The 26,334-nt window shown below is 51.8% G+C and overlaps 2 protein-coding genes across 4 annotated transcripts in view; one reads left to right on the top strand and one right to left on the bottom strand.

Annotated features, from left to right (window-relative positions):
• The window catches only part of ABCC10 (ATP binding cassette subfamily C member 10), a 22,538-nt gene extending 6,025 nt beyond the window's left edge, over positions 1 to 16,513 (top strand). The window contains exons 2-23 of one of the 3 annotated variants that reach the window (XR_006015537.1): positions 760 to 956; positions 1,909 to 3,277; positions 3,456 to 3,683; positions 3,880 to 4,036; positions 4,748 to 4,887; positions 5,361 to 5,440; positions 5,588 to 5,759; positions 6,761 to 6,859; positions 7,088 to 7,277; positions 7,639 to 7,716; positions 8,107 to 8,298; positions 8,722 to 8,857; positions 9,207 to 9,402; positions 10,140 to 10,483; positions 10,642 to 10,811; positions 11,115 to 11,275; positions 11,694 to 11,947; positions 12,258 to 12,403; positions 12,874 to 12,971; positions 13,170 to 13,282; positions 14,710 to 14,892; positions 15,261 to 15,350. Coding sequence is in view for 2 of the 3 variants with exons in the window: in XM_042025025.1 (XP_041880959.1) it covers positions 760 to 956; positions 1,909 to 3,277; positions 3,456 to 3,683; positions 3,880 to 4,036; positions 4,748 to 4,887; positions 5,361 to 5,440; positions 5,588 to 5,759; positions 6,761 to 6,859; positions 7,088 to 7,277; positions 7,639 to 7,716; positions 8,107 to 8,298; positions 8,722 to 8,857; positions 9,207 to 9,402; positions 10,140 to 10,483; positions 10,642 to 10,811; positions 11,115 to 11,275; positions 11,694 to 11,947; positions 12,258 to 12,403; positions 12,874 to 12,971; positions 13,170 to 13,282; positions 15,261 to 15,396 (4,656 nt within the window). In the remaining variant the exon portion in view is untranslated. Of the gene's footprint in view, positions 1 to 40; positions 207 to 759; positions 957 to 1,908; positions 3,278 to 3,455; positions 3,684 to 3,879; positions 4,037 to 4,747; positions 4,888 to 5,360; positions 5,441 to 5,587; positions 5,760 to 6,760; positions 6,860 to 7,087; positions 7,278 to 7,638; positions 7,717 to 8,106; positions 8,299 to 8,721; positions 8,858 to 9,206; positions 9,403 to 10,139; positions 10,484 to 10,641; positions 10,812 to 11,114; positions 11,276 to 11,693; positions 11,948 to 12,257; positions 12,404 to 12,873; positions 12,972 to 13,169; positions 13,283 to 14,709; positions 14,893 to 15,260 lie in introns of those variants that run through there. The other 2 variants (XM_042025026.1, XM_042025025.1) reach the window with 2 other exon arrangements.
• Positions 16,514 to 17,286: 773 nt separating this feature from the next.
• Positions 17,287 to 24,638, bottom strand: DLK2 (delta like non-canonical Notch ligand 2). The gene is made up of 6 exons (XM_042025027.1): positions 24,569 to 24,638; positions 24,127 to 24,228; positions 22,497 to 22,560; positions 20,004 to 20,134; positions 19,263 to 19,407; positions 17,287 to 18,688 (listed from the first exon to the last, which is right to left on the bottom strand). The coding sequence occupies exons 1-6, from the start codon at positions 24,621 to 24,623 to the stop codon at positions 17,926 to 17,928; spliced, it is 1,260 nt and encodes a 419-aa protein (XP_041880961.1). The 5' UTR covers positions 24,624 to 24,638; the 3' UTR covers positions 17,287 to 17,925.
• Positions 24,639 to 26,334: the final 1,696 nt, after the last annotated feature.

Genomic DNA, 26,334 nt, shown 5'->3' on the forward strand with positions numbered 1-26,334 from the left:
TGCCGCCCCGCGGACTGGGGGGCGCCGGGGAGGGCCCCGCTCTGGGGCCGCTGGACGGGGCGGCGGCCGCGGTGCTGCAGTGCCCGTGCCCCCGCCTGCTGCCGAGCTCCGTGCGGCGCCCGGCCCGTGGCGCTCAGCCGGCCCCGGGCTGGAGATGGGACGGGCTGGTGCGAGCAGAAATCCTTGTAAAGCCGAGGCCTTCCCAGGTGTGCTCCAGTCCGCGGGGCGGCACACAGAGGGGGCTGGTTCGCCAGTCCTGTGTAGCTTAGGGGTACCGCCTGCTTCTCTGGATGCGCACCAGCATCCTCCTTTACCATCTGGGGAATGTTTCGTGTTACATCCTGCCTTAGGAAGTACCATGGTGGGAAGTGTTGTCAACATGGAGATACAATGAATAGGTTATTGTTTAAGCAGCTCAAAATATTTTTCATACCGATGTACAGAAGGGAAAATACTTCCTTATACTACTTACAAAGGATAAACTCGTCACGGGAAAAAAAAGTCAGCCTGGAAATAAGCTTCAGATTCACGGGGCATTGCAGTCCCGGGGTGATTTAAGGGAGCAAACAACATAATTTAAGCTGGAGCTTGATCATTTCATGAAGTAGATAATATGATAGTGAGTGAACAATAGCCGGGCTTGGACTATGACCCAGGAAGTTGCTTCTAGCTCCATGTTAATTACTCATCACACTCCGTCTTGGACTGGAGCCGTAGTTCTCATGGTTTTTACCTCATGCTGCTTTTTCTTTACCCTAGGACATCCTGACTCTCACACTGAATTACCAACAAAGGATGGAGAACATCCTGGCTAGTTTGTGTGGGACCAGCCCAGAAGATCCACTCCCTGTGTGGGTTCGCGGCAGCATTGGCCATTGCTTTAACCAGCTGACATTGAATGTGATTCCTCATGTGATCCTTGCAGTGGTCAGTGCCTGCTTCCTTGGCACTCCGAGGTATGACAACTGACTTGTCTGACTCTTGATTATTATGCAGGACTGGAGGTGGGGTGGAAAGGCTGAAATTATTTCTCCCTATAATGTGCCGAATATGTAATTAGGGAAGGACACAATATTATAATGCTATTGTATTTGTCAGCGTCCGTCTTAATTCAGAGTACAGTGTACAGAAAGGAATCCAGAAAGAATAGAGGGGATTGTGGGCATAAAATCACAGAAAGTAATTAAAAACTATTTCAGTGAATGAGGACTGGGGAAACTGGGAGTATTCTGGGAAAGGACATAAATCCAGGGTGGCATAGAAGATGTATGTAAGGCAATAAGGAGTTCAGAGAAACCCAAAATTGTTTTTCTGTTTACCCTCTTCTGAAATTCATAAAAATTACAACATTCACTCATACTGAAAGGCCACAAAGAATCCAGTGATACTGAAGTATTTTGATGGGCAATAGATTATAGACTTTACAAGCACAACATCACTGAAACTAAGAGTGATTAAAAAAATGTTTCTAGAAGAAATATCCCACAGACAAGGAAATCAAGGATCAGAGATGTGACACAGAGAATTTCATCATCCAAAATTTGTGTTAAAGAGGTTAAATATAATTTTTTTTGCTGTTAATCCTCAAGGATTGGAGTCTAATTTGACCACAAAATATCATAGTATGCAAACAAATTTCTGTAAAGAAATGCTATTCTTTGGTAGCATCTAAATCTCTGGTATTGACCAAAGAGTGGGCTGTATTGACCTGATGTAGTTTAGCAATGCCTACAGTCACATAAAGTTACAAATCTAGGGAGGTGTATCTGGAAGGAGGTGTATCTAGAAGGTTAAATAAGAGTGGATGTATAAACAGCAGGAAGAGGAGAGGAAGAAGGACAGTACTGACTGAGAGGTAGTGGAATTTCAGCCGTAAATTATTTCACTCTTTCGCTCTTTCTCCTCAAGGTCTGGCTCCAGTGTGCCTTGCAGGCTAAGCTGGGGATGGAGAATCGCTACCTCCTTTGTACTTACTGGCTTGTTCCTTGCTGACACAATCCCAGCCAGCATTTCCCAGCAGGAGCTGGGCCCTATGTACCTTGAAGTGCTGGCCAATGGCACTGCTGCCCTGACATGGCTGGTGCATGGCTTCGCTCTTCTCATGCTCTGCAGGTCCATTCATGGCTTTACCAGGGGCCCTGCAGCCCTGGCTCTCCTCACTCTCTTACCCCTACCTTCCTTCATCATCACACTGGTGTGGTACTGCCAGACTGGGACAGCTTGGTCCCCTGCCCACCCTGGTGCCTCCTCCAGGTTTGCCATTCTCTGTCTGCAGCTGGCCTCTCTGCTTGCCTATGTGGTCAGCTACCTCTTCCCCACTGCTGGCAGGCAGGACTTCCTCTCCATCAATTGCTCCTGGCAACAAGACCAGCCCATCTCAGAGCCAGGGATCCCAGTGCCTGACCAACAGAGAGTGGCAGAAGATGGTGAGAGCTGGCTCTCACGCTTCTTTTACATTTGGATGAACCCCCTAATGAAGCGTGGCTACCAGCAGAAGCTGAACCATCCACAGGATGTCTATGTGCTTCCTCGCCAGCTCCAGGCTGCCAGGGTCTGTGACCGGTTCTACTCCTGCTGGCAGAAGAAGGCAGCTCTTCACCAAGCAGAGGAGGAGACAGTGTCTCTTACCAGCCCAATCATTGCTGCAGGTGATGGGAGCAGTGATGCTCCAGACAGCCCACACCATGCCCAGGAAGCTGTGCGCCTCTTGTCGGTCCTTCATGCGGCCTTTGGACTTCGTTTCTACACCCTTGGACTTCTCAAGCTGGCTGGCAGTCTGCTGGATTTTTCAGGTCCTCTTCTTCTGAACTCGCTGGTGAACTTCATGGAGTCACGGCAGGAGCCCCTGAGCCACGGGGTGCTGTATGCCCTTGGGCTCTTTGCTGGCTCCTTCCTGGGCGCTCTCTTGCGGAACCAGTTCAGCTACGAGATGAACAAGATGACACTGATGGTGCGGGCCTCTGTCATCTCTGCCATCTACCGCAAGGCTCTGCATGTCAGCAGCACCAGCCTTGCCCGCTTCACTGTGGGGGAAATTGTCAACTTCATGAGCACAGACACCAGTAGGTTGGTCAACTTCTGCCTCAGCTTCCATGAGCTGTGGAGCCTGCCTGTCCAGCTTGCCATTACCCTCTACCTCCTCTACCAGCAAGTGGGGGTAGCCTTTCTGGGAGGTGTGGCCCTGGCACTGCTGCTTGTGCCCATCAACAAGATCATAGCTAACCGCATCATGATGAACAGCGAGGAGATGCTGAAACACAAGGACACACGAGTCAAGGTGAGGGGCAGTGGTATCTCTCTGAGTTTGTATTTTCTCCCTGCTTGTCCCAGAACGCTGGCTTCTTGGCCGCTTGTCATAATCCAAGGCAGATTAATTGAATCACAGCTGTTGAGAAAAATGCCAGAAGGGGCACACACACACATTTGCATGATGTTCTTTTCCTCATTGCCTGCAGCTAATGACAGAGTTCCTCAGTGGCATTCGTGTGATCAAGTTTTATGCCTGGGAGAAGCACTTCAGCACCAGGATAAATGCCTGCCGGGCTAAAGAGCTGCAGAAGTCACGGGCTGTCAGTTACCTGGATGCCGTGTGCGTGTACATGTGGGCAGCACTGCCTGTTATCATCTCCATTACCATCTTCATCACCTACGTTCTGTTGGGTCACCAGCTCACTGCCACAAAGGTGAGTAGGTAGTAGGGAGAGCTCCAAACTTGTGCACACCACAGTCTGCAGTGGGACTGCAGTCCTCGGGCATCTTCTCTGGGAAATAAACCCAGCCCATCTCTCCACAGCTCTTCAGGCTCTCTCTGGTGAAGCTGATTGGAGGATACAAGGGAGGTACTGGCTCCAACTCATGGCTGTTTGCTTACCCATGCAGGTGTTCACAGCATTGGCCCTTGTTGGGATGCTTATTCTACCCCTCAACAGCTTCCCATGGGTGTTGAATGCGATCTTGGAGGCCAAAGTTTCCCTGGATCGAATCCAGCAATTCTTTGAACTCATGGACCAGGACCTGGAAGCCTATTATGCCCTAGGTAATGGTTAAGGAAGCTGCCAGGCCTGAGACTCTGGTCAGCAGACATTCAGAGCAGAGAGCTGAGGGGCGAGGCCCAGGGGCATTACTGGAAGGCAGCTGGCTCTCACCCTGTGATTCAAGATGTTCAGTTGGGTGGAGGCAGAGTGAATACACTTAATTTCTCTTAATTTCTGTGGAAAGCAGGAGACAAGGCTGTAACATTCCACTTTACCAACCATAAGCCATTGCTTGTCCCCACAGAGCCATTAGTGTTGCAGTAGAACAAGCAGCTCTGTCCTGTGATCAAAATTCTTCTGACACTGAACCCATCAACAAACTTGGCTTCACCTGGCAGAAAGGCTTGAGTGGCTGCCCCTCTCCTGAGCCATATTAGCTCCCTTTCCTTCTTTCATTGCCTTTTGCCGGCTCCCTGACATTCTTTTACCTTCAGCAATAATAAAACCAAGTTACATCCTCAGAGTGTCTCCCTGACAGCCGTGTGTGTCTGGTGTGAGCTGGAGACAGAAGGGTTGGATGAAGAGATGCGTAAGTTCAAGGGCAAGTCAGTAGGCAGGAGTCTCATTCTGTGGCTGGGTCAGGGGCATCATGCAGTGCCTCATCCATGGTCTCTGCATTTGAGAGTAAAGCTGATAGTATTTGTGATGCCAGGTGCCTTTAATTTTCTGGTCTTCTCATAGCAGTGCTTTGCTGTTCTGCTTTTCACTTGTAGATAGCCCTTCAAATACTGCTACTGCCATGGAGATGCAATGTGCAGCCTTCTCGTGGGTGCCACTTGAGGAGGAAAGCACCAGGCAGCCCTCATCCACAGGCACTCTGCAACTGCACATTGAGAACCTGTCAGTGAGAAAGGTGAGCAAGGACATGGGAGGTAGCACAGAAAAATGGCACTAGAGAAAAAATACTGGAACCTAGAAATAATGGAGCAGAGGTGGCATGTTTCCCTCAGTTTAGGAGCTGTGCATCAAAACCTTCTCTTGGTCAAGAGGCACAGGACAAATATTACATCTCGGAGCTGAAAGGTGCTAGAGAACATCCATGGCTTACAGACAAGAGACGAACTAGTTCCCTCTGCCTTCTGCTATTACTGCAGGAGACAACTGGACAGGGAACAGAGCAGGGCTCTGGAGTTAACACTCCTTGCAAATCTGTGTCCTGTCATATCAGGAGTCTGGTTTACCTGACAAATGTACCCAGCTGCACTGCTGAATGTGTGAGATAGCCTGTAAGGAAGCTGACTGCTAGGACCATGTGTGGCTCAAGAAATCTGGACAAGCTACCCTGTACTAGCACATCAGGTTGTTTCTCTTCATTTCCCTTTGCAGGGAATGCTCCTTGGGGTTGTTGGGAAGGTCGGTTCTGGCAAAAGCTCTCTGCTTGCAGCCATCACTGGAGAGCTCATTAAGTAAGTAGCCTAAAGACTTTTCCCTGCCTGGTCCCTCCATGCCACCGCAGGTGGGGACTGTCCAGTACTATCCCAGCTTGTAGGCCATTTTGATTTGCCAACAGTTTTCCTTTGTTGCCCTTTACACCCACTTCGGTGTGCTTGCAGACAAGGTGGACGAGTGTATGTTTGTGACCTGGAGCAAGGATTTGGTCTGGCCACACAGGAGCCATGGATACAGTTTACCACTGTCCGGGAAAACATTCTTTTTGGGCGGGAATATGATGCCAGGCTGTACAAGGAGGTGCTGGAAGCTTGTGCCCTCTCCGAGGACCTGAATGTGAGTGCCTAGACTGTAAACCTGCCTGGGCCTTTTTGGCAGGCTTTTGCATCCATCCTGAGCCTCACTGGGATCAGTCTTTATTCTTTCAGGGTATAGACTGCTCTTCCAATGTCCCATCACACAGTGTTCCTCTGATCACCAAGCCCACACCATTCCCGGCATCCCCATACTTTAAGGTGTGAAGACACTCTTGTAGCACTTTGGATGGTTTCTTCTGCTGCTGAGCCAAAAGCTCTTCATCCTGGGGAGAGGAGTTTTTCTTGCAGAGCTGAATGGCTGCTGAATTGGGTTTTTCAGGCAGAATCTATCAGCAGCTGATGCTTTTTTTGGGGGGGTGGGATCAGAAGCAACTTCTTTGGAATCTGGAAGGGCTAAGCCAGTGCTTCTATCAGTAATACGCATATTCTAAATTTGAGGTTTATGACTGTATTAGCCAATAAACCTGGCTGTATGTATGGTAGGAAACTAGCCTTCTCCCAGTTTATAAGCTATTCCTGGTTTTCTGAAGTGCCAAGCTTTAGCAGCTCCTGTTTGTTTCGGCTGGAGCTATGAATACTCTGTAAAGGCAAGATTTTTATTTGAGATTTAGTAGAATACACCTATGCTACCAAACTGAGAGGAGACTTATTTCCAGATACTGAAACTTGGTAGTTTTTACTGCTACACTGTTTGGAAGGACCCTGACATAATTTTGATGCAGGCACAGCTCTTGTTCTCACAGAAAATTACTGTGTGCAATTATCTTGGACCAGAAGTTGCTCTCAATGGGTAGTTCAGATGTGACCACCCTATTCTGGAGCATAAGAGATTTTCGTTGCATTAATTAAGCTTGCCAGTTATCTGTAGAACCAGTGTATAGACTGTTGCAGTGTTTAATTGTTGGTAAGGTGTCAGCCTTAGAAATTACTGCCAGAGACTGGAGAGGTGCCCCTGTGTCCTGGTTTTGAATCCCCAGCAGTTTCCTGTCCCTTTCTAAATGATTTTCTTGAATATTTCAGATTTTACCAGCAGGTGACCAGACAGAGGTGGGTGAAAATGGTGTGACACTCAGTGGGGGACAGAAGGCTCGAATAGCCCTTGCCAGAGCCATTTACCAGGTAAATAACAAAGGAGTTACTGTGTGGCAGGTCATGCCCAGTGCTGAATCAAATCTGAAGAGGCTGGAAGCACTCAGCTGTACAGTGAGCTCTGGCAGCATGTCTTTAAAGCACATTGTGCTAGCCTAAAGGTGCTGCCAACATGGAGGCACTTGGACTTTTCTCTACAGCGCTGCCTGCTCCAGCAGGGCAGCAGCTGTATCCTTTTATGTTTTGTCCCCCTCCCAGGAGAAAGAACTTTACCTTCTTGATGATCCCCTGGCTGCTGTTGATGCAGATGTAGCCAACCATATTATGCAGAAATGCATTCTTGGAGTTCTCAAACATAAGACCAGGGTCCTTTGCACTCACAGGACTGAGCTTTTGGAGAAGGCCGACGCTTTGTTGTTGATGGACAATGGCAAAATAATTAAGACAGGTACACTGTCTGTCTTCTCAGGCATTCACTTGTGTCTTGGAATGGCTTAAGGGGATTAAGATTAACTGGCGGGGAACCCAGTGATAAAAGAGGACATTGGAGACACTGCATGTGGGCAAAGATAGGGTGGAAGAGAATGTGCAGATGTACAGATAAAACAGGACAGCCCTAGATGTGAGGAGCTGATGAGGCAGAAAAACATAACAGGAGCAAAGCCTTCAAGGGTGCAGCTGCTGTATGACATAGGGAATGTTATGAGAGAACAGAACTGGGTCATTTCAGAGCAAGAGGCAGAGGGAAGGTGGGAAGTTGTCACCTATTCCTCACAGATGCTGAAGCATTTGCATATCTCTCTTCACAGGCACACCAGCTGATATCCTGCCACTTGTTGAAGCCTTCCCCAAGTTCAAGGTTACAGACAAGGGGAATAAGGATAAAGGTCTGTCCCTGATGAGCTTGAATGTGGCTGGGGCAGCACAGCTTAGCTGACCATCCAGACAGAACTGGTGGCCTTAGATGATGGCTGCTGGCCTTAGAGCAGAATTCCCACTATCTTGTTCTGCTGTATATGTGGGTGGTGTATACACAGAGGGACAGGAGGCCCACATATCATTGGATATTGATCTAGAGCAGTATTTGAACCTGTTGTTCCACTTGTAGTCCAGTTTTGGATGAAGAACTGCCAGAGTTGGTGCACCTGTCTTGAAAGAGGAGAGAGGAGGGGGAAAAGTCTCCCTCATAGTTTAGACTTGCTCTGTTCACAGTAAGGAGAAGCTGCAGGAAGAATTTAACATTGCACTGACCTTTGCTTTTGCATCCATTCCCACAGCCCCTAATGAACAGGGACAGGAAGAGGCCATAGAGACAGAGGCAGAAGAATCAACCCAAAATAATAATCTCATCCACAAGGAGGAAGAGAAGAAAGAAGGGGCAGTGGCTTTTCATGTGTACAAGGCCTATTGGCTGGCAATGGGCAGCTGCTTGGCAATATCAATCCTCTTCTCACTGTTCCTGATGCAAGGTGAGGCAGTGACCCAGCAGCACATCTCTCTTTAGATATTCCTCTCCTCTTGTCTCATTCCCTGGTTGCATGGGGTCCAGAAGGAAAGACGCCAGGGGTTTAAACACCCTGTAGCAGGAAGACCACTTTCCCTAAGTTAAAGTAGCTCAAGGAGCTACTTTGTTAGGGAGGAGGCACATGTGGGAACTGTACCTGGCCTCTTGCTGCTGCAGTTGCATTACTGTACCTCTGTAGCAGTGCTCTGTCGCTGCTGCAGCTCAAGGCTGTTCCCTTGCTCCTGCTCTACTGCTATCAGGGGGAAGACTAGACTGGGCAGTGAGACCATGCAAAAGTTGTCCAGCAGCTTCCCCTCCAGCTTTCCTGTTTTATATTTGCTGATTCAAAAGTTGAATTCCTCTTTATGTAGTCTGTCTTTCTCTGTAGCATCCAGAAACATCTCAGATTGGTGGCTGTCATACTGGATCTCCAGCATATCCCAGACAGCAAATACCTCTGTGATGGCCTGCTCAGCTTCCTTGCCTTCCCCAGAGCTGCTTCTCTTCTCCACTGCTGGACTTGTGTAAGTGAATCTGGTCTGGAGGAGCCAAAGGAAGCTGGAAATGCCCTTAAGTGCGTTTCCCGTGAAGATCCTGGAGAGCAGGGATAGATAAACTGACCACCTTGCTTCAGGGGATGTGTGTCCACTTTGACAAAGAGAATCAAAATCTTTGATCTGATGACGTGCCCAAAAGGCTTCTGCCTGGGGCTGATGGAGGACCCCTATCATGCCAAAGGGGTATAACAGGAGTATCAGGCTAAAGTAGCCTGATTTCCCCTTGAATATGCTCTTGGGTTCCCATGCCATGTCTGTGAGTTTATTGTCAGGAGGACATTGGCAGATTCATAATCTTCCTCCTCGTTTTTTCCAGTTACCCCATTCAAGATCTGGACAACACCCCAGCCCCTTTCAATGGCTCAGTGGATGTGAATTTCTACCTGATAGTTTATGGGAGCATTGCAGGGGCCAACTCCCTCTTCACCATTGTTCGGGCGTTCCTCTTTGCTTACGGCGCTCTCCATGCTGCCGCTGTCATTCACAACCGACTGCTCCAAAGGGTTCTAAAGGTAATGGGCAAAAAGTCCAGAGCAGGCTGAGGCTCCTGCAAGCTGACATTCTTCTCATAGCTAGGAGTAATGGTGCAGGAGATAGATTAAGGTTTCTGTTGGTATTGACTGGTAGGACTGTATTCAAAAAGGGCTGCACCACAGCCAGTAGAAGGGGCCAATGAGCTGGGGTTCAAGATGTGTCCTGTTCATTCCATGGAAGGATGTTTTATGGCTCCCACCTGCATCTGTTCACTCATTAGGCTTAGATGTATAGCCAAGATGAGGGCTAGTTGAGTCAAAGGAGCTTTTGCAGGATCGTGAGTTCAGGTTCAGGTGAGAGTGGAAGGAGTCATTAAGCAAGATCTAGGGCTGATGCTGGCACGTGCCAGTTAACTTTATGTCTTCAGCTTCCTTGGGTCCTCAGGCTAGAGTTAGGATTAGGGCATTGGAAGTCTTGATTAGAGGCTAGATTTGCCTGGCTACTGTTGGGCTAGTATGGCATCTGAGTGCCTGCTGTCTCAGTAGCTGTCTGCCATTTGCTACAGAGGGAATGCTTCCTTCTACCATGCAAACAGCATGAGTTGTTTGGCTGCTAGTGGATGCTGGCTTTGGAGGCTGAGGTAAGGAAGTGGGTTGTGGTGGCTACTGTGTTGTGGCCTTATCTGCTCCCCTTGTGCTGCTCTCCTGCACACTATTCTGTGGTTGGATCTCACTGCAGCTGACTGGCTCTTACTTTCTGGTTCCTTTATTGCCAGGCCACAGTCACCTTCTTTGACAGCACACCAACAGGCCGGATCCTGAACCGCTTCTCCTCAGACCTGTACTGTGTGGATGACAGCCTGCCATTTATCCTCAACATCTTCCTGGCCAATATCTATGGGCTCTTGGGTATGCTGGTGATAATGACCTATGGCCTCCCTTGGATTGGTCTGGTCTTACTCCCTCTGGCTGTAGTCTACTTTTTCATTCAGCACTATTACCGATGCACATCCCGGGAGCTCAAGCGCCTGTGCAGTGTCACCCTGTCTCCCATTTACACCCACTTCTCAGAGACCCTCTCGGGACTGAGCAGTATCAGAGCCATGCGGGCAACAAAGAGGTGAGCAGAAAGCACGAGCACCCAGAGAGACAGAGCTTTGGCTTTATAGGCCAAGGCCTTCCTGGTGTGAGACTGGTTGTAGCATGGCTGGAATGCCCTTGTTCTGGACAGCAGGAGTGGAATTTGAGTGGTGCAAACCTCTGTTGTGTGCCTGACAGGTTTGAGTTGGAGAATCAGCTGCATCTGGAGCAGAACCAGCGCTGCCTCTTCGCCAGCAACACAGTTATGGCGTGGCTGGACATCCGCTTGCAGATGATTGGGGTTGCTGTGGTTACCGCAATTGCAGGAATTGCCATCATCCAGCACCAGAAGCAGCTGGGAAATCCAGGTAGACTGCCAGGGATTGATCTATGTCTACTCCTAGGCTGTGGCCAAGGGGTTCCTCCTCTCCCGGCCCAGAGCTACACAATTTCCTACACTGGGATAAGATCCAAAGCTCCTGCTCCCTGTCCCTATGCAAGTCACCCACAGTGTAGTGCTTCAGCTCCTGTCTCTGCTCCTGTGTGTCTCCAACCTCAAGTGTGACCCCAGACGCCAGAGTCCTGACTTTCCTTTGGGTTTTTGTCTGCCCACCAAGATGCCAGCTCTTTCCCTGCCAGTGATATTCTTACTTATGCTTTTGTCCTCACAGGACTTGTGGGCCTGGCACTCTCATACGCCCTGTCTGTCACAAACCTACTCTCAGGCCTCATTGCCAGTTTCACTCACACAGAGATCATGATGGTGAGTGTGGAGCGGACAGAAGAGTATACCACAGACATCCCCATGGAGCCTCAGGATAAATTGGTCCAGGTAAAAGCTCAAATGTGTTGTCAGGTACTGACCCATCTTCTGGCTCTGTGCCCTGCACTTGCCCCCTAGGGAGATCACAGGGTTCCACTGTATGGGTAGATGGCCCTCACCACAGAAACCAGCTTGATCACTCATCTTTTACCAGTATATCTCCTGGGGAGGATGAATCTCTGGCAGGAACTGGTGAAGGCTGAAGTGATGGGAAGAAGTAGGGAAGCAGAACGGGTGCTAGATACAAGCTGTGACATAAAAACAAGCCTAGGAGTGGGCGGGAGGTGGGACTGGCCTGTCTGTGGGTTCTGCTCAGAAGCCAGGCAACCATCTACAGGGAGGGATGGTGCTTGGACTTGCGGGAGCTGATGCTGAAGATGACAATCAATCACTATCATACCCTTTCTCACCTGTGTATCCCTCTTAGGTTTCTGCTGACTGGCCAAGCCAGGGGCTTGTGGAGTTCCAGCAAGTGGTCCTGGCATACAGAGCAGGCTTGCCTAATGCACTTGATGGCGTGAGCTTCACTGTTTACCCTGGAGAGAAGCTGGGGATTGTGGGTCGCACAGGATCTGGGAAATCCACCCTTTTCTTGGCCCTTTTCCATATGGTGGAGCTGAAATCAGGCCGGATTCTCCTGGATGGTGTTGACAGCCAGCTGGTGGGCTTGGAGGAGCTGAGGTATGGCTGAACAGAGTGAAGGGTAGCTAATGGTGACCTAGAACTGTCAGTGGCTGGATGCCAAAATAAAGAGTCAGGAGCAAAGGATGCACTGTCACAGCACCCTCTTTTCTGATTGTGGCAGCTTTTTATGAGTTTCTCTGTTGTTTCTCAACAGTTGTGCTAAGGAAACCAGGCTGAATATGTGACCCATGTCTCTGTGCCTCTAAGATTTGTAGCAAGCTAAGACACCCCATGAAAAAAGAAATAGCAGACCTTTGCTTTTCTGCAGAACCCACCCCATGAGCCCTCAGCTCTTGTTTGCTTGCAGATCTAGGCTGGCCATCATCCCCCAGGATCCATTTTTGTTCAGTGGCTCAATCAGAGAAAACCTGGACCCCCAGGGAAAATGGACAGATGCTGAGCTCCGCGAGGTGCTAGAGCAGTGCCACCTGTGGGATGCTGTTACTCAGATGGGTGAGTTGGAAACCAGTGAGAAGTAGCTGATGAGTGGTGTTTCTGGGAAAGGAGAGAAGGCCTTAGCTCAGGCAGGGAGCTGAGGAAAAGCGGCCAGGTGGATGCAGTAGGCAATGGGTTAGGCAAAGTCACGCTAGGATCAGTGTAGGAACAGGTCAGTGGGACCCAGTGGCATTCCGTGATATTTAGAGGCAAATGGACTGGCAGGTGATGGATTGGGTGGCAGAATCTTGCTGGTAAGACCAGGCCTCAGTGGGTGTTAGAGGACTACCTGAGAGATAAGCCAGGCCTTAGTTCTAAGGGAACTGTGCCAGATGTTGCTTGTGTCTAAGTGTAAAGGCTCCAGTTGCTAAGGCCTAGGCCTGAGCAGAGTTGGGATTTTCTGTGCTGCTGGGAAAACCTTGGACTGGTGGAACTGTTTAGCGCCCTGTGCAGGTGATGCAGGTGATTGCTGATCTTGATCCCTGCAGGTGGACTGGACAGTGAGCTGGGAGAGAGGGGAAAGAGTCTGTCTGTGGGACAGAGGCAGCTGGTGTGTCTGGCCAGAGCCCTCCTGACGCAGGCCAAGGTGAGTGCACTGCCTCCATCGAAGCAGGGGAAGGGTGAACTGCTGGCAGCTGTCTGGGGACAGCAGAGGGGAGCACTGCAGAATTGGAGGTGTAATGGGAACAGACATCCTGTGCTAACTCCTCAGGCTGTCTCTAGGCAGGGAGTGGGGTCTCTGCTGTGGTGCCTGGGAGCTCCCTTCACTCTCTGTCCCCGGCAGGTGCTGTGCATCGATGAGGCCACAGCCAGTGTGGATCAGAAGACAGACCAGCTGCTGCAGCAGACCATCCGCCAGCGCTTTGCTGACAAAACTGTTTTGACGATTGCTCACAGGTAAGGAGGAAGCAGCACTCTGTGCCTAAAGTCATCCTACCACTCACAGGGACAGGTGGCTGCACATGCCATGCCTGGGCCTCAAGGCTGAGCAGGGAGGTCTCTGTGATAAGCTTTTTCAAGTGCCAAAGCTGGACCTTGCCTTTTGCCTTTTCTGCTGGGAAAGGGGAAAATGTTGTACCCAGAAGTTGGTGTCAGCAAAGGGCAAAATGCCGCATCATATCACACATTTCTCTTCCTGAGCACTGCCTGCTGGGATCTGTAGGGCAGGTGAATCCCACCTGTGGTTCTGCCAAATTAGGGCTAGGAGTAATGGAGAGCTATCATATGGAAAGGGCAGTGTGGAGACCGGGGAGGAGCAGGTGTCCCTGGCTCAGTAGAGGGCAGTACAGGACAGCCGGCAGCGAAGGGCTGCAGCCAGCTTCTGGATAGTTCTGTCTTCCAAAATCCTGACTTTTAGTCCCAGCCTGCACCTGATGCCAGCAAGACAGACACCGCCCAGGCAGGACAGGACAACAGTGATTGCCCCACATCTGAGAGATTAAGAGTAGAGTCAGTGGATGGTTGCAGCCAGAGGGAGGAGGGCACAACATGAATACTGCAGAGAAGGGATGGATCAGCATTAGGTGGTGTTCTCTGCTCTTACTCTTGCCAAGTGGAGGAGAATTTGGAGGAGGGTTATACAATCGTATGGAGGGTGTTTTCAAAGCACAGAGGTTACCACAAAAATAAAAATCAAATGAGCAGGTGGCAGGGGCTGGTGTCCTGCTGCACAGAAGTGGGAGTGATGGATGACAGGCAGGGTGGGCTGGGCCTGGCAAGTGAATCAAGTGGGTCTTGTTAAATACATCATGTAGGAGGGAGGCAGGAACAGTGTGAAGGGAATGTGGTTCATACACTAGGGATATTAGGCATAAATAGAGTAGAAGTGCAAGGGCACTGTGGGCTGAGGTGTGTGTTTGGGTTGGGTGTGGGGAGGCCACCTTTGATGGGGGAGTAATTAAAGAGGAGAAACAGCAGAGGAAGGAATGGCAGAAGGCAAAACAGCAAGACTGAGTTGAAGATGGTCCCAGCCCCGCTTCCACTGGGATGAAGAGCAGTGGGGGAGAGCAGTAGGGAGAGAGAGGTGATGATGGGGTTGTTTTGTATCCATGGTTCTTCCATACCATTCAGCTTTGTGTGAAATCCAGGATGGGAAGTGACTCTGAACTTGTCTCTTGCCCTCCCAAGTCATTTTCAGTGCTGCAGCTTGCACTCTCTTGGGGATGAATGTGTAACCAGAGTTCTGAACTCCATAGTGCCTTTTACCAGCTCAAATCCTGTGCTGTGTCTTCCTTGTGACTTGCAGCTCCGTAGGGCTGTAGTTTCACAGTGAATAGTGCCTGACTGTGCAAAGACATTCCCGCTGTCTTGTCTTCCCTACCCAGGGCCAGAGGTTGCTGCTCTGCTGGCAGTCTGGGCAGACCTGGGCACATTTGTGTGCAGTGGGTCCTGTGGTTGGCTGGCTGGCAACTACAAATCCAGTGGTGGTGGTAGCATAAGCAAAGATGCCAGACTGCAAGTAACAGCTGACGCACAAGTCCATTTCTGCTGCCCTCAGGAGGTGGCAGGTGAGGAGGTGTTGGGGCAAATGGAAGCAACTCACTAACCTCTGTGGGGATGGAGACATTTTGTGCAACCCCAGAATCAGGCATGCTCTGAGCTTCCCCTCCACAGAACTTCCCTCTGTACTCCTAGTGCCCTGCCATGCCCAGCAACTGGAAGGCATCATGGTGCTCTCCTAAGAGGTGCTGCATTTCAGCAGTGAGCAGAGGCTCTCTAGGGAGCTGCACTGCACTGTGACCCTGAGTGCAGAGGGAGATCCTCCACAGCTCCTAATGCTGGGCATGTCTTGGGCCACCCTTAACAGCAGGGGAAGCAGTATCCAGAGCTTCTCCTCAGATCCACCAACATGTGTCCTGGCATTTGTTGTCCACAGGCTGAACACCATCCTGGACTCGGACCGCGTGCTGGTGATGCAAGCTGGGAGAGTGGCAGAGCTGGATTCACCCGCCCGCCTAAGCCAGAAAGATGGCTCCTTGTTCCAGCATCTCCTGCACAGCAGGCAGCAATGACCTCCCTCCTGCACTGAGCCCAGGCAGCCCTTCTGGCTCAGTGCCTTGCTCTCCTCTTACCTCAGACACTAGTCCTGTTCCTGCAGGGCCAGGAGCTGCTGAGGTGAGGGATGGGCTTATTCCTGCCTGCAGCAGCAACTGTGTGTCCTTAGGGATGGGAGCATGGCACTGTGGCCTTTCCTTTAACAGTGAAGATGCAAACTGCTGTTTAGAGTCATGCAGGCCTGGTTGGTGGGATCCTGCTCCCCTCCAAGGCTTCCCTTTGAGATTACAGAGGGATTTTCTACTCACTGAAGAATCAGTAACTCCTAGTTTGAGACTTAGTCTTACACAGGCAATGTAAAATAAAGTGGAAATATCCTTGTGAAGCTGTTAATTCAGGTCCTTGGCGCTTTTCCTCACCACACATGTATTTCCTTGTGAGATACAAGAGTGGTGCCTGCTCTGCACAAAGACAACCTACCTACTCTCTATTATTCCCAGAAGGCCTTTCCCAGCCCAGAAGGTTGCACCCAGGGACCTTGCTGCTTTTCCTCTGGTTTTCAGTGGAGAAGGCCTTCCCCTGAAGGGGCCAGAATGCAATTGCATTAAAGGCCTCTAAGGCTAGTTTATTTCAAGACCACTCCTTCAAGGGGAATTCTCTATCCCTCCTGCCATGTTCCCAGCTGCACAAACCCACAGCTGCTTTCAGTTTTAGGATCTTGCTCTTGCCATGGGCACCTTGGACTCAGTCTTGGGTTTTGCCGTTCTTCCCAACACTCGTAAGGCAATGCCTAACCCCCACCTTTGCTCTGCTGTCCTGAGATACATGCCATTCCTTTCCCTGAGGCTGTAGGAGCCATCCCCATCCCTGCAGACGGAGAATAAGGCAGGACAACTCCTGTGCCACAGTCTGGGTTTGCATTCTTGAGGCAAGTGATGGAGAGACTCATGAAGAGCAAGTTGCTGATCTACTTGGATCTGCTGAGAGCAGAAGGTTGGTGTTCAGAGGTCCCTTGCAACCTAAATTGTTTTATGATGCTCTGATACACTGTTTCTGGGCTTGTACTTGTTTTATTTGATAAAGGTACATCATCCATCCGTGTATTAAAAAAATAATCTTTCTGATGAAGCTTCAGTCCCCTCTCCCAGCTCTCCCTCCTGCCTGAGTGGTCACTTCTTGGCTCTCTTTACACCACCTTGAACACAGCTCTGCAACCCTACAAGCCAGTAGTAGAGTTTGGCTTGAGGGTGGTTTGCCCCACTGCTTAGCCCTCTATGCCCATGAGGAGGCACAGAAATTCCTGGTCCTGGGAGAGAGACACTGCTTGGTGCACACCAGACCAGCACTGGCAGGAACAGACCTAGTACAAAAGCTAAGTGACCTGACCATCTACTGCCTCTTAGCCATGCTTCAGCAACAGTGGAGAAGGCAGTTTTGTGTCTGCTTTCTGTGTTCATCCCAGGCTCAGTAGCCTGTCCTCACATCCACTGTGGGGAGTTTAGCCTTTATTGTATTGAGAAACACTGCAATGACTGGTTTGAGGTTAGAGCCAGCTGCCTGCCTCAGGGTGAATGGGAGAGGAAAGGAGGACCTGGATCCTGTATTGCTCCTGAACCAGCCACAGTACAGCCTTGTCCATCTCCAGCTTCACCTATGAGGACATATGAGAAGGACCAGCTTAGGCCCAGAGGACCCCAGAGGAGAGCAAATAGTGAGGCAGATGTGTGCACTGCAGAGGCAAAGAAGCTTGGTCATTTGTGGCCAGACCAGAAAGGACGGCTTGGTAAGTGGGTCAAAAAAGATCCCATAATCATCAGGAGGAAAGTACGGAACGTGTTGGTAACCCCCAGGTTACAAGAGGAAGGTGCATCAGCCGGGGCAGAAGAAGGGTATGAGGAGACCTGCAATGATTTTCAAAGTCTCTTTGAACTGGCTCACAGAACCACAAGGCCAGGGAACAAGGGTGTTTGCTCACTCCCTAGGGACATGGCATCTGAAATGACAGCTTCCAGAAACAGCTAGGAACTACCCCATACAGTACTGCGGCAGGGAGACCCATGCAGCCACAACTGTCCCAAAGGCCCCAGAAGAAGCATCCCAACACCAGCAGAAATGAGGATAAAGCCCCTTCCCGTAGTCACAGAGAGGAGTTACAAAGGGCCTGGCAGTATTTGGGCTTGCAAGAGGGCTGTGCCCTCCTCAGCACGACCTGTCCTGTTTCTGAGCACTTGTGTCAGATGACACCGATGCTTGCATGGCACGGGCTGCTGCAAGCAGCACGCCATTGCTCCCCTGCGGGGCTGGCCCAACACAGCCCTGCTTTCAGATGCCCGTGGGTGCCAGCTGAGCCAGCCAAACAGGAGACAGCTCAGACCCAGGCAGGGCCATCACACCAATGCTCAACACCCAGGGTTTTGGTGACATGTTTGTTGCCCTGGGAGCCCTTCCCTGCTGCCCAGCCGGTGCCGGTGTGGCTCCGCAGGGTGCAGTTCCAAGGGTTTGCCAGCATGATGACCTGCCGTGGCCTGGTTCAGAGTCCTCGCAGCTCACAGCTCTGTGGTCTTCCTTGGCTCAATCAAGATGGTGTTGAGCATGCCCACCTGACACTCCTGGTCTTGGAGCTTTCTTGCAGCCTGAGAAGGGCTTTGGCACCAGTTCGACCTTTGACGGCCTCTCTGCCAGTTCCTCAGCATTAGCAGGACAGTGATGAGGACCAGCACTGCTGTCAGCACCCCGAACACCAGCACTGTCACCAGCTGGGCTTCGCTCAGCCCTGAGTCCCTTTGGGTCACCACCTCCTTCACAGAGATTTTCAACAACCCTCCCCCCGGCTCTTTCTCACTGTGGTTGGCCACACGCCGCCCCGTGACCACGGTCCTGACAGGCTCCGGCTGTGTCACCCCCGGCATCTCACTAGTGGTGCTTTTCACAGCCCCGGCATTCTCGTAGGGAGGAGACCAGGTGGGTTCAGGGACGGAGATCTCGCAGGTTTTGCCAGAGAAACGGTCAGGACACAAGCAGTCATAGTCATTGATGCGATCATAGCACTTTGCCCCATTTTTGCACGGCTGGCTGGCGCAGTCATTGATGTTGATGGTGCAGAAACGCCCTTCAAAGCCCACCTGGCACTGGCAGGAGAAGCGGTTAACGCCGTCGCGGCAGGTGGCCCCATTGGCACAGGGGCGCATCAGGCAGTCGTCCACATCATGCTCACAGAGAGCCCCCACAAAGCCAGCGAGGCACCGGCAGGTGAAGTTACTGGCAAAGCCATTTTCATCTTGACATTGCCCACCATTTTTGCATGGAGACCTGTGTGGAGAGAGCAAGGATAGGTCATGGCCCTGGTCACCAAGCAGCTTCCGCCGCCCCAGGGAGGTACACACACAGAGCTGCTTGCATGGTCAGTGTGTCCAGCTCTCTCCGTGGGGGGAGCTATCTCAAGGAGAAGACTGGGTGGGAGTTTTTGCCTCCTCAAAGGCTGTGGCTGTGCACAGGCCCACCACCCACCAGGGAAGGTCTTCAGCCAAATGATCTAAAGAGGAAACATGCCCTCCTGATGTTCCCCAAAGGCATCATGGATGTCAGCTCATCACACCTACAGCAGTTTGGCTGCCTGGGAGATGGGATGTCCCAGGCATGATGAATAGATGAACAGATTCCTGTCCTCCTCCTAGAGCAGGGACAGGAATCTGTTCAGGTTGCAACAACACCCTTGCCCCGGTGGGACCATGCACTGCATGCTGCTTAACCAAAGCCAAAGGTGATTTTGGCTTAACTCCATTAGTGTATGGAAATTCACAGATAACAAGCCAAGCTGGGCCTCCACTTGGCAGTGTGGGACCTGAAGTTAATGCTGTCTTGTAATCTCACTGCAGTGTCTCACCCTGCCTTCTCGCATGGCCCTGTCTTCATCTCACAGTCCTTCCCGTGGAAACCTTCTGGACATAAGCAGGAATACTCCCCATCTCGATCGTAGATACACTGTGCCCCATTCTGGCATGGGGACTGGTGTTCGCAGATGTGTATGTCTGAGGGGAAAAAACAGTGTGAATTAGGGAGAAAGGAGGCCAACTCAGTGCAAACACAACCCACCAAACCCCCTGGGGATGGAGAAATGGCAAGAGCCTCTCCCTTCTCCCCTCCAATGGGCACTTGCAGCAACAGAAGTGCAGTGCCTGTGTGGTTGTGAAGATGCTGTGCATGCCGACTGTCCGACCAGTGGAGACCCCATGAAAGAGAACAGTCTCTGGGGCTGGAGAAGGGGAGTCCACCAGCCACCTGCTGAAGGCAGGAAGCCTTGGGGAAAGCAGGGGATGCTGCTTGGAGTCCTGATGCAGCATGGGAAATGCAATGAGTTCATCTGCTCCATTTCCTGAGGCTGGCCAGCATCATGCCAGCTCTTGCCACGCAGCCAGGGAGCAAGTACCAGCAGTCTGACCTCTTTTGCAGGAAGGGAATGGTCCCAGATGTGGCAGCCAGGCAACATCCCATCTCCCAGGCAGCCAAAACGGCATCACCCAGGTGGCTTCTGGCTACGTTGGCTATGTTGGCTGACATATCCATGAGGATGTGCTGGGCTTCTGCCCTCAGCACCAGAGGCCGGAATGTCAAGCCCACAACTCACCTTTGTCACAGAACTTGCCAGCCCAGCCGGTGTGACAGATGCACTGCCAAGGCTGGTGGCACGTCCCGTGAAGACATCCCGGCATACGCACGCACTCCTCGCAGTACTCCCCCTCCCAGCCTGGATCGCACCTGCAGGGGGACAGGGCATAGCGGCATAATCAGATCCAAGCAGGGACTGCAGAAAAGCTGGCTGTGTGCTGTGCAGGGTTCCCACAAATACAGCAGTGCTTGGAAACCCTCCCAAAGGCCCCATAGACCTCCTGGCTCCCTCCTCCAGCGGTAAGTACAGGCATCTCATCTATTCAAGGAAGCAAGCAGACAGAGCAGGAGCAGACTCACCCTCTGCAGCCAGGAAGGGTAAGTGGCCAGCAACAGAGCTCAGCAGCTTCACTATCACTGCCCTCATACCTCTGCTCCAGCCAGCCGCTCTGTATACGCCACTGCATTAGCTCAGCAATTCCCACGCCTCCCACAGCATGCAGCCACTCTGACAGGCAGACAAAAGCCCGTCCCTAACCCTGAACTTCTTGAGGGAAAGGGACAAGAGGCCACTGAGGTCTGTGTGTTTCACTGTTCCTCTCTGCATTCTAATGTGTGTCATTTTTTGTCTGGAGTGCACTGTAATCCAGCTGTGAAACTTTGCCTGCTATGGCTGGTGCACAGAACAGACTTATCAGCTGGCTCACAAGGGCAGTACAATGGGAAAACCTGGGGCACACAACCAGCCTTCTGGCCCCAGAAGAGCAGGGCAGGGACAATGACTAAGTAAAGCCAAGATGCATTGCTCCAGTGGCAGGCATCCCTCAGACCTGCCAGCTCCAAGGGGGAAAGCAAGTGATAACAAGATGAGAGCTGAGAGGAGGTGGCACCAAGCCACAACAAAAGCTATACTCAAACCAGCATGAAATTAAACCTAACAAAAACAACACAGTTTCTAGAGTAAGGAAGGGGATTCATTTTGATGGCTGGGGCTCATTTCAGCTTTTTTGGGCTGGGCCAAGGCTGCCCTTTCAAACCTGGGCTGGCTGTTGTCACTGTATGTTGTTCCAAAGAGATTAGGAATGAGGAAAATGGTTAAATATATATGTATATGTTAATTAATACGTTAATTAGAGGCTTTTTGATGGGAATGGAGGTGATACCATGTGCCTGATATAGTCTGGGGAAATACATTCATACCTGGGCAGCCCTGAGCAGAGGGATGTGGACACCCCTACCCCCCAGTACCTGCAAGGAGCAGGTGTCATCAGCTCCTTCCACTTCTCCAAAAGGGAGCTGGCCAACCTAAAAATTGCCAGCGAGGGGGCCAGGTAAGCAGCCAAGTCTCCCTGAGTTTGAGGTGATTTTAAGGTACTGCCAAGCTGCAAGGTTCAGCAAATACTCTGGAGGCCTGAAATCGGCAGCAGCAACTCACATGGAAAGATCTGCAGCTGGAACACCTGCCACATGGTGACATGTGGCCTTTCTCACCAGGGCTTGGCAGCACCCAACCAGCCACAGCTGCTGAAAGGGCTCAGGGAGGAGCTCTGTGCAGCTGCAAAGGGGGGCCCAGCAAAACCAGAGCTAGACACTCCCTGGCAAGAACAAGTGGCCCAGGTGTGGTGTAACACTGGGGGCTGTCCTGTGAAAGGGGGCTGACCATGCCCTGGGGAGGAGAACATTGGGTAGTCTGTCCCCTTGCAGCCACAGGTGTCCCAGCCAGCCCTGAGCAGCCTTTGCCTCCTGGTTCTGCCTTGCAGAATGGGGGCTCCAGATGGTCCTACAGTGGGACAATAGGCAGTGGGTCTGTGGCAGCCCAGAGCAGTTATATGGGTGCTTCCCAGGCTGAAGTGCAGGGTCAGGCTCTGAGCTTTGACCCTGCGGGATCTGGGCATCAGCTGGAGCTGGGATGCCAAGTACCACATAAGCACTTCTGCTGCAGTAGTTCACAGCTTGCTGGTAAACCCTTTATGAAAACATCCAAAGATCCCCACTACAGCTCAGGCTTCTGAGAGGGGACCCTTGAGGCCCTCAGTTATATGCATGCTGCAGGTCTTCTCTTCCATGCCCCAGGGAGAGCACCTCCACCTCAATCAACGAGGAGGCCAAGCAAGCTGGCCAACCCTCATGTCTGCCCTGCTGCCTGATGACTTTCCCCCATCATATCTGAGCCTGAAGGCTGCTTCCCATCACGCAGGCACGACTGGGCTGTCCTAGGCTTCCCTCTAGACAAAAAGGGCTCAGCGGAATAACACTGGTCAGTGTGTGAAGGTGAGCACCCTGGAAGCACTGGAGCAAAGGCTAGAGGGAACCAGCAAGAGGCTGAGGCATCAAAATCTCTCACTCCAGAGGGTGTCAGGTAAGAAGAGAGCAGAGTCGTTGATTCCACGTGTGGGGGAGTGGAGGAGGAAGTGCTTCAGCTCTGGGCAGGGGTGTAGGCACCAAGGACACAGCATCAAGGGAGGGAGAGCAGTACAGTCAGGAGCAGCAGAGAGCCAAAGACAAGCCATACCTGCACTTCCCATCCTGGTCACAGCAGCCGTGGGCAAGATTACAGCGCTCACTGCAGTCATCCCCTACAAGACAAGAGACATGTGGAGTTGGATTAAGCAGAGACTATAGATGATTCCAGATATGTCCATGGCCCTGGGTTTTTCCTTAAGTGCTCAGCCTACCCTTCCTCAGAACTGTAATGTGGGGGACCTTCCTTTCATTGGCTGGATGCCACACAAGAAATGAGGATTTCACAGTAACCCAAGCAGCAGTAACACTGTCTTTATTGAGGAATAGGGCTCTGCTTCAAAACTACCCGATCTCTGGTCATCTTCCCCACCTTCTCTCTGCTGCCTCCCTTAGATTTTTGGCCCTTCTGGGCAAGAGCTGGTGTTGCCCATGCATTAAGACAACTTGTGTAATAGGGACTGACCCACCTGGGACCTTGGTCCCACAGTCTTGCAGCAAGTATGGTGGGAAAGCTCAGGGACAGGTACTGCAAGGGGCACAAAGGGACCAAGGATGGAAATGGAAAGAATGGTTCTTCTTTATCTCCCAGAATGCCATCATCCCCAAGGACAGCTATTGGCACAGAGCAGTCTGATGGGAGTTCCTGCACTCTTCCAGGACCCAGCTGCCAGCACTCCCCTTCCAGCACAGGGAAGCAGGACTTGGCATCACATGGGGCCAGGTATCCAGTTCTGTTTATTTATTTAAAGGCCACAGAAGCTGTAACTGAGCCATGGCCTCACTGTGCCACTTCTCTTCCTCTCCTTCGTGCCAGGTGTTCCCTTTCATCTCCACCTTCCCCTCTCCCCCATCACTTGCTCGCATCTTAGCTCCACAGGGGAGCTGGTTCACTCTGGCTCCACAAGCAGTAGGACTAGAGCAAATGTCAAGAAGCAGGGGGTTTCTCCAGAAGCCTTGTGCAACCCCAGGCCAGGCCCAGGACGTGAATGTCCTTACCTGAGCCCCTCCATCCTGGACCAAAACAGGTTAAAGCCCCCATGCCTAGAGATGCTCTCAGGCTTTCCCAAGCAGCATTTTGTGCTGCCTGGGAAAACGAACAGGGGAAGAAATCCCCTGTGCATGCAGTTTTGCTGCAGTGAGGCAGCAGGTCCCACTGTACCAGGTGAGAGCCTCCTAAAACAAGTCACTATGGAGCTGGAGCAGCATCCTGGGACTGCTCAGGCCCAAGCCTGAGTATTGTCACCTTTCCTATTTGTAACCATCTCTCCTGGCATATGGCTTTGGGAATTCATTGCTTATCTGGAGCAGGGATAGAGCAAACTAATCTTTGGGAAAGGATTTTGTCTGACTGGATCCAGGATTAGCTGTTCACTTTTGGAACCTTCTTCCCCCTGAACAGGCTCATTGGTTTGGGAACCCATTCACCCTCGCTGAGGGAGACAGAGCAGCAGGGATGTCTCACTGCCAGTCTGCTCAGGCACTGCCACCCCTGTGGGCAAGGATTTCTAAGGTGTCTCCAGTGTCACACCCCAAGTGATTAATGACTGGGCAGCATTTTCTGCTTTTCCAGGTCAGACCATTTCTATTTTGCGTGGAAAACTGAGGAGACTTCAGCAATGCCAAGGACAGGTTTGGAAAGATGGATATGAAAGAGAAGGACCCTGTCTACAGAGACTCACCTTGCACAAGCTGGTGATGGGCCAAGAGGATCCAAATCAAGGACATGAGCTGGAGACAGAAGCTCCTGAGCATGGTCAGTGTGGCCCCACCGAGATGAACACCTACAGAGAGAAAAAGAGCAAGCTCAGCAAAAACTTTTGGCTGACACCACAACTTCATTTCACACATCTCTTTCTTTCCACTACCTGTGAGTTTTTGAATTGAAACATCCAGTTTTATACAGACTTGTCACCACACTCCCCTCTGTCCTTCCAGACTCCTTCCTCTAAGTCAGCATTGGGGCACTAAGAATTAAAAAGCTTTTGAAAATGTGTGTACAGGAGAACCGAGTGTGCACACTCAATCCTGAGTGTGTAATAGCTCAGGCTGTTACACCACATCTTAGAGCACCCGCCCCTGGTAGCTGCTGTCAAGAGAGCAGAAACCTCCAGAAATACCAACCCAGCTGTGGGGACCTGAATCTTTGCTCCCTAGATCTGGGAGGCTTCAGCTTCATGTTAAATAAAGTCCTCCTGTGCACATTCAAATGAATAGATAGGCTGAGTGTATTTTACAGTGCCCAGGCTGCTTTTCAGCTGCAGGAGAGGAGGCAGTCCAGCAGATCTAGCAGAGGAGCAGGCAGTAAACAGCAGCCAAGCAAGAGAGTGAAGCAACAGGCACTAGAGCTGGGCTGCAGCCCCCGGCAGGAAAGGCGAGCACACATCTCTCAGTAGGTGCGGTCCTTTTCCTCCGCTGTCCTGCAGAGAGCCCCGTCAGCCCAAGCTTCCTGCACCCATCTATTTTCCGACCGCCTCTTGCCCTCTTGAAGTAGCATTAAATACTTTCCAAAAATGCTTCATTCCCTCCCAGCCTTCTGGGGTTGTTAAGGGCAGGAAATTCAAGGGTGATATCATAAATATATTACTGTAATGAGATGGGAGGGGTTAAACAGTTCTGTTAGGAGAATGGTGAAGGTATGGAGCAGACTCTATCCAGCTGCGTGGGTGTGATGAACAGGGGCCATTCTGCTTTCAGCTTGACTCTTTAGCTCTGGAAGGTTGTGTTTGGTTCATAGTTGTGTGGGAGACTTCTAAGATGGGGATGTAAGTCCTCCCACCCACCTTCACGTACACATGCATTGCAGGAAGAGGTTTTGGGGTCCCTGCTAAGAGCTTCACCTGCCTGGACCAGACAAAATAGCCCATAAAAGCAATGATATTGCTTGAAGCATCCCTCCAGCAAACAAACCACCACCGACAAAGGATGCAGCATTTTCAGAGGGGCTACAGGATGTTATTGTCACTGCCCCAGTCAAATCCCACCATGGATTGCTGCATTCTCCCTCCTCACTGTCCCTTTGACACCATGCTTGCAGGACCCTCCTTCGCCTCCTGCCCCTAAACACTGGGCAGTGGCAAACAGCTGCTGCATTTCAGGGGAGGGTGAAGCAATTGCTATGAAACTTAAAAAATAATTTAGGGCTGGAGAGGGAGTATCATGTTCCTTCAGGACTGTGAGAAGCGTAAGCTCTGACCACATGTCATTGCAAAGGCTGTTTTTCCCCACAGCTCCCCACTCGAGGCACAGCCTCTCAGACCTCCTGATGTAGTCACCCCATGGGTGCTGCTCCCAGCAGAAACCCCGGGGTCGCCCCGGACCGCGGCATCCTGGGCTGCAGGTGGTGCCCAGGAGAGGTGTGAGCAGCTCCCAGCTGGGCAGGCCTGGCTTTGGGTCGCAAGGACACGGGCGAGGGAACTCCCTCCATCCCACTCCTCCGCGTCTGCCTGGCCGGGCTGGGGGCTACCAGACCTCCAGGTGCTGCGAGGACGCCCCCCGAGCCTATTAACCTCCCTCTCGAGGGTATTAGGGACCTCTGTGCGCCTGGGGACTACCAGGGACATCCCCAGGACGTGGAGTATCAGGCACTGCCCCTAGTCTGAGGGCTATCGGGACCCCTCCGGACTGGGGTCGGGGGGCAGGGGTGGGAACCCGGGGGATGCCGCGCCGCTGCGGCTCGCCGCGCCTGTCCCCCCGCCCCCCTCCCCCCGGGGTTTGGGACCACCCCAAGCCCCAGTGCCCCCCGGAGAGGCACGGCCACGGGGGTGCTCGCCTTTCCCCCACCCCACCCTACGGCCGTCCCCGGAGGGGACTCTCCGCAGAGCCCCGCCGGTCCCCCTGCGGCCGGGGCGGCGGCGAGGAAAGGGGGCCGGCCGGGCTGGGGGGCTGGG

The sequence above is a fragment of the Corvus kubaryi genome, unplaced genomic scaffold, assembly GCF_017639235.1.
Source record: "Corvus kubaryi isolate FWS band 111438036 unplaced genomic scaffold, C.kubaryi_AGA036_p1.0 37266, whole genome shotgun sequence".
NCBI lineage: Eukaryota > Metazoa > Chordata > Aves > Passeriformes > Corvidae > Corvus > Corvus kubaryi.

Bases quoted from the DNA above. Each gene is read 5' to 3' on its own strand.
- DLK2 (XM_042025027.1), bottom strand. From the start codon at position 24,623: ATGAAGCTGAAGCCTCCCAGATCTAGGGAGCAAAGATTCAGGTCCCCA. The intron at 24,229-24,568 runs GTTGGTATTTCT...TTCTCTCTGTAG, and splicing joins ATTCAGGTCCCCACAGCTGG to GTGTTCATCTCGGTGGGGCC. The intron at 22,561-24,126 runs GTGAGTCTCTGT...CTTGTCTTGTAG, and splicing joins CCATCACCAGCTTGTGCAAG to GGGATGACTGCAGTGAGCGC.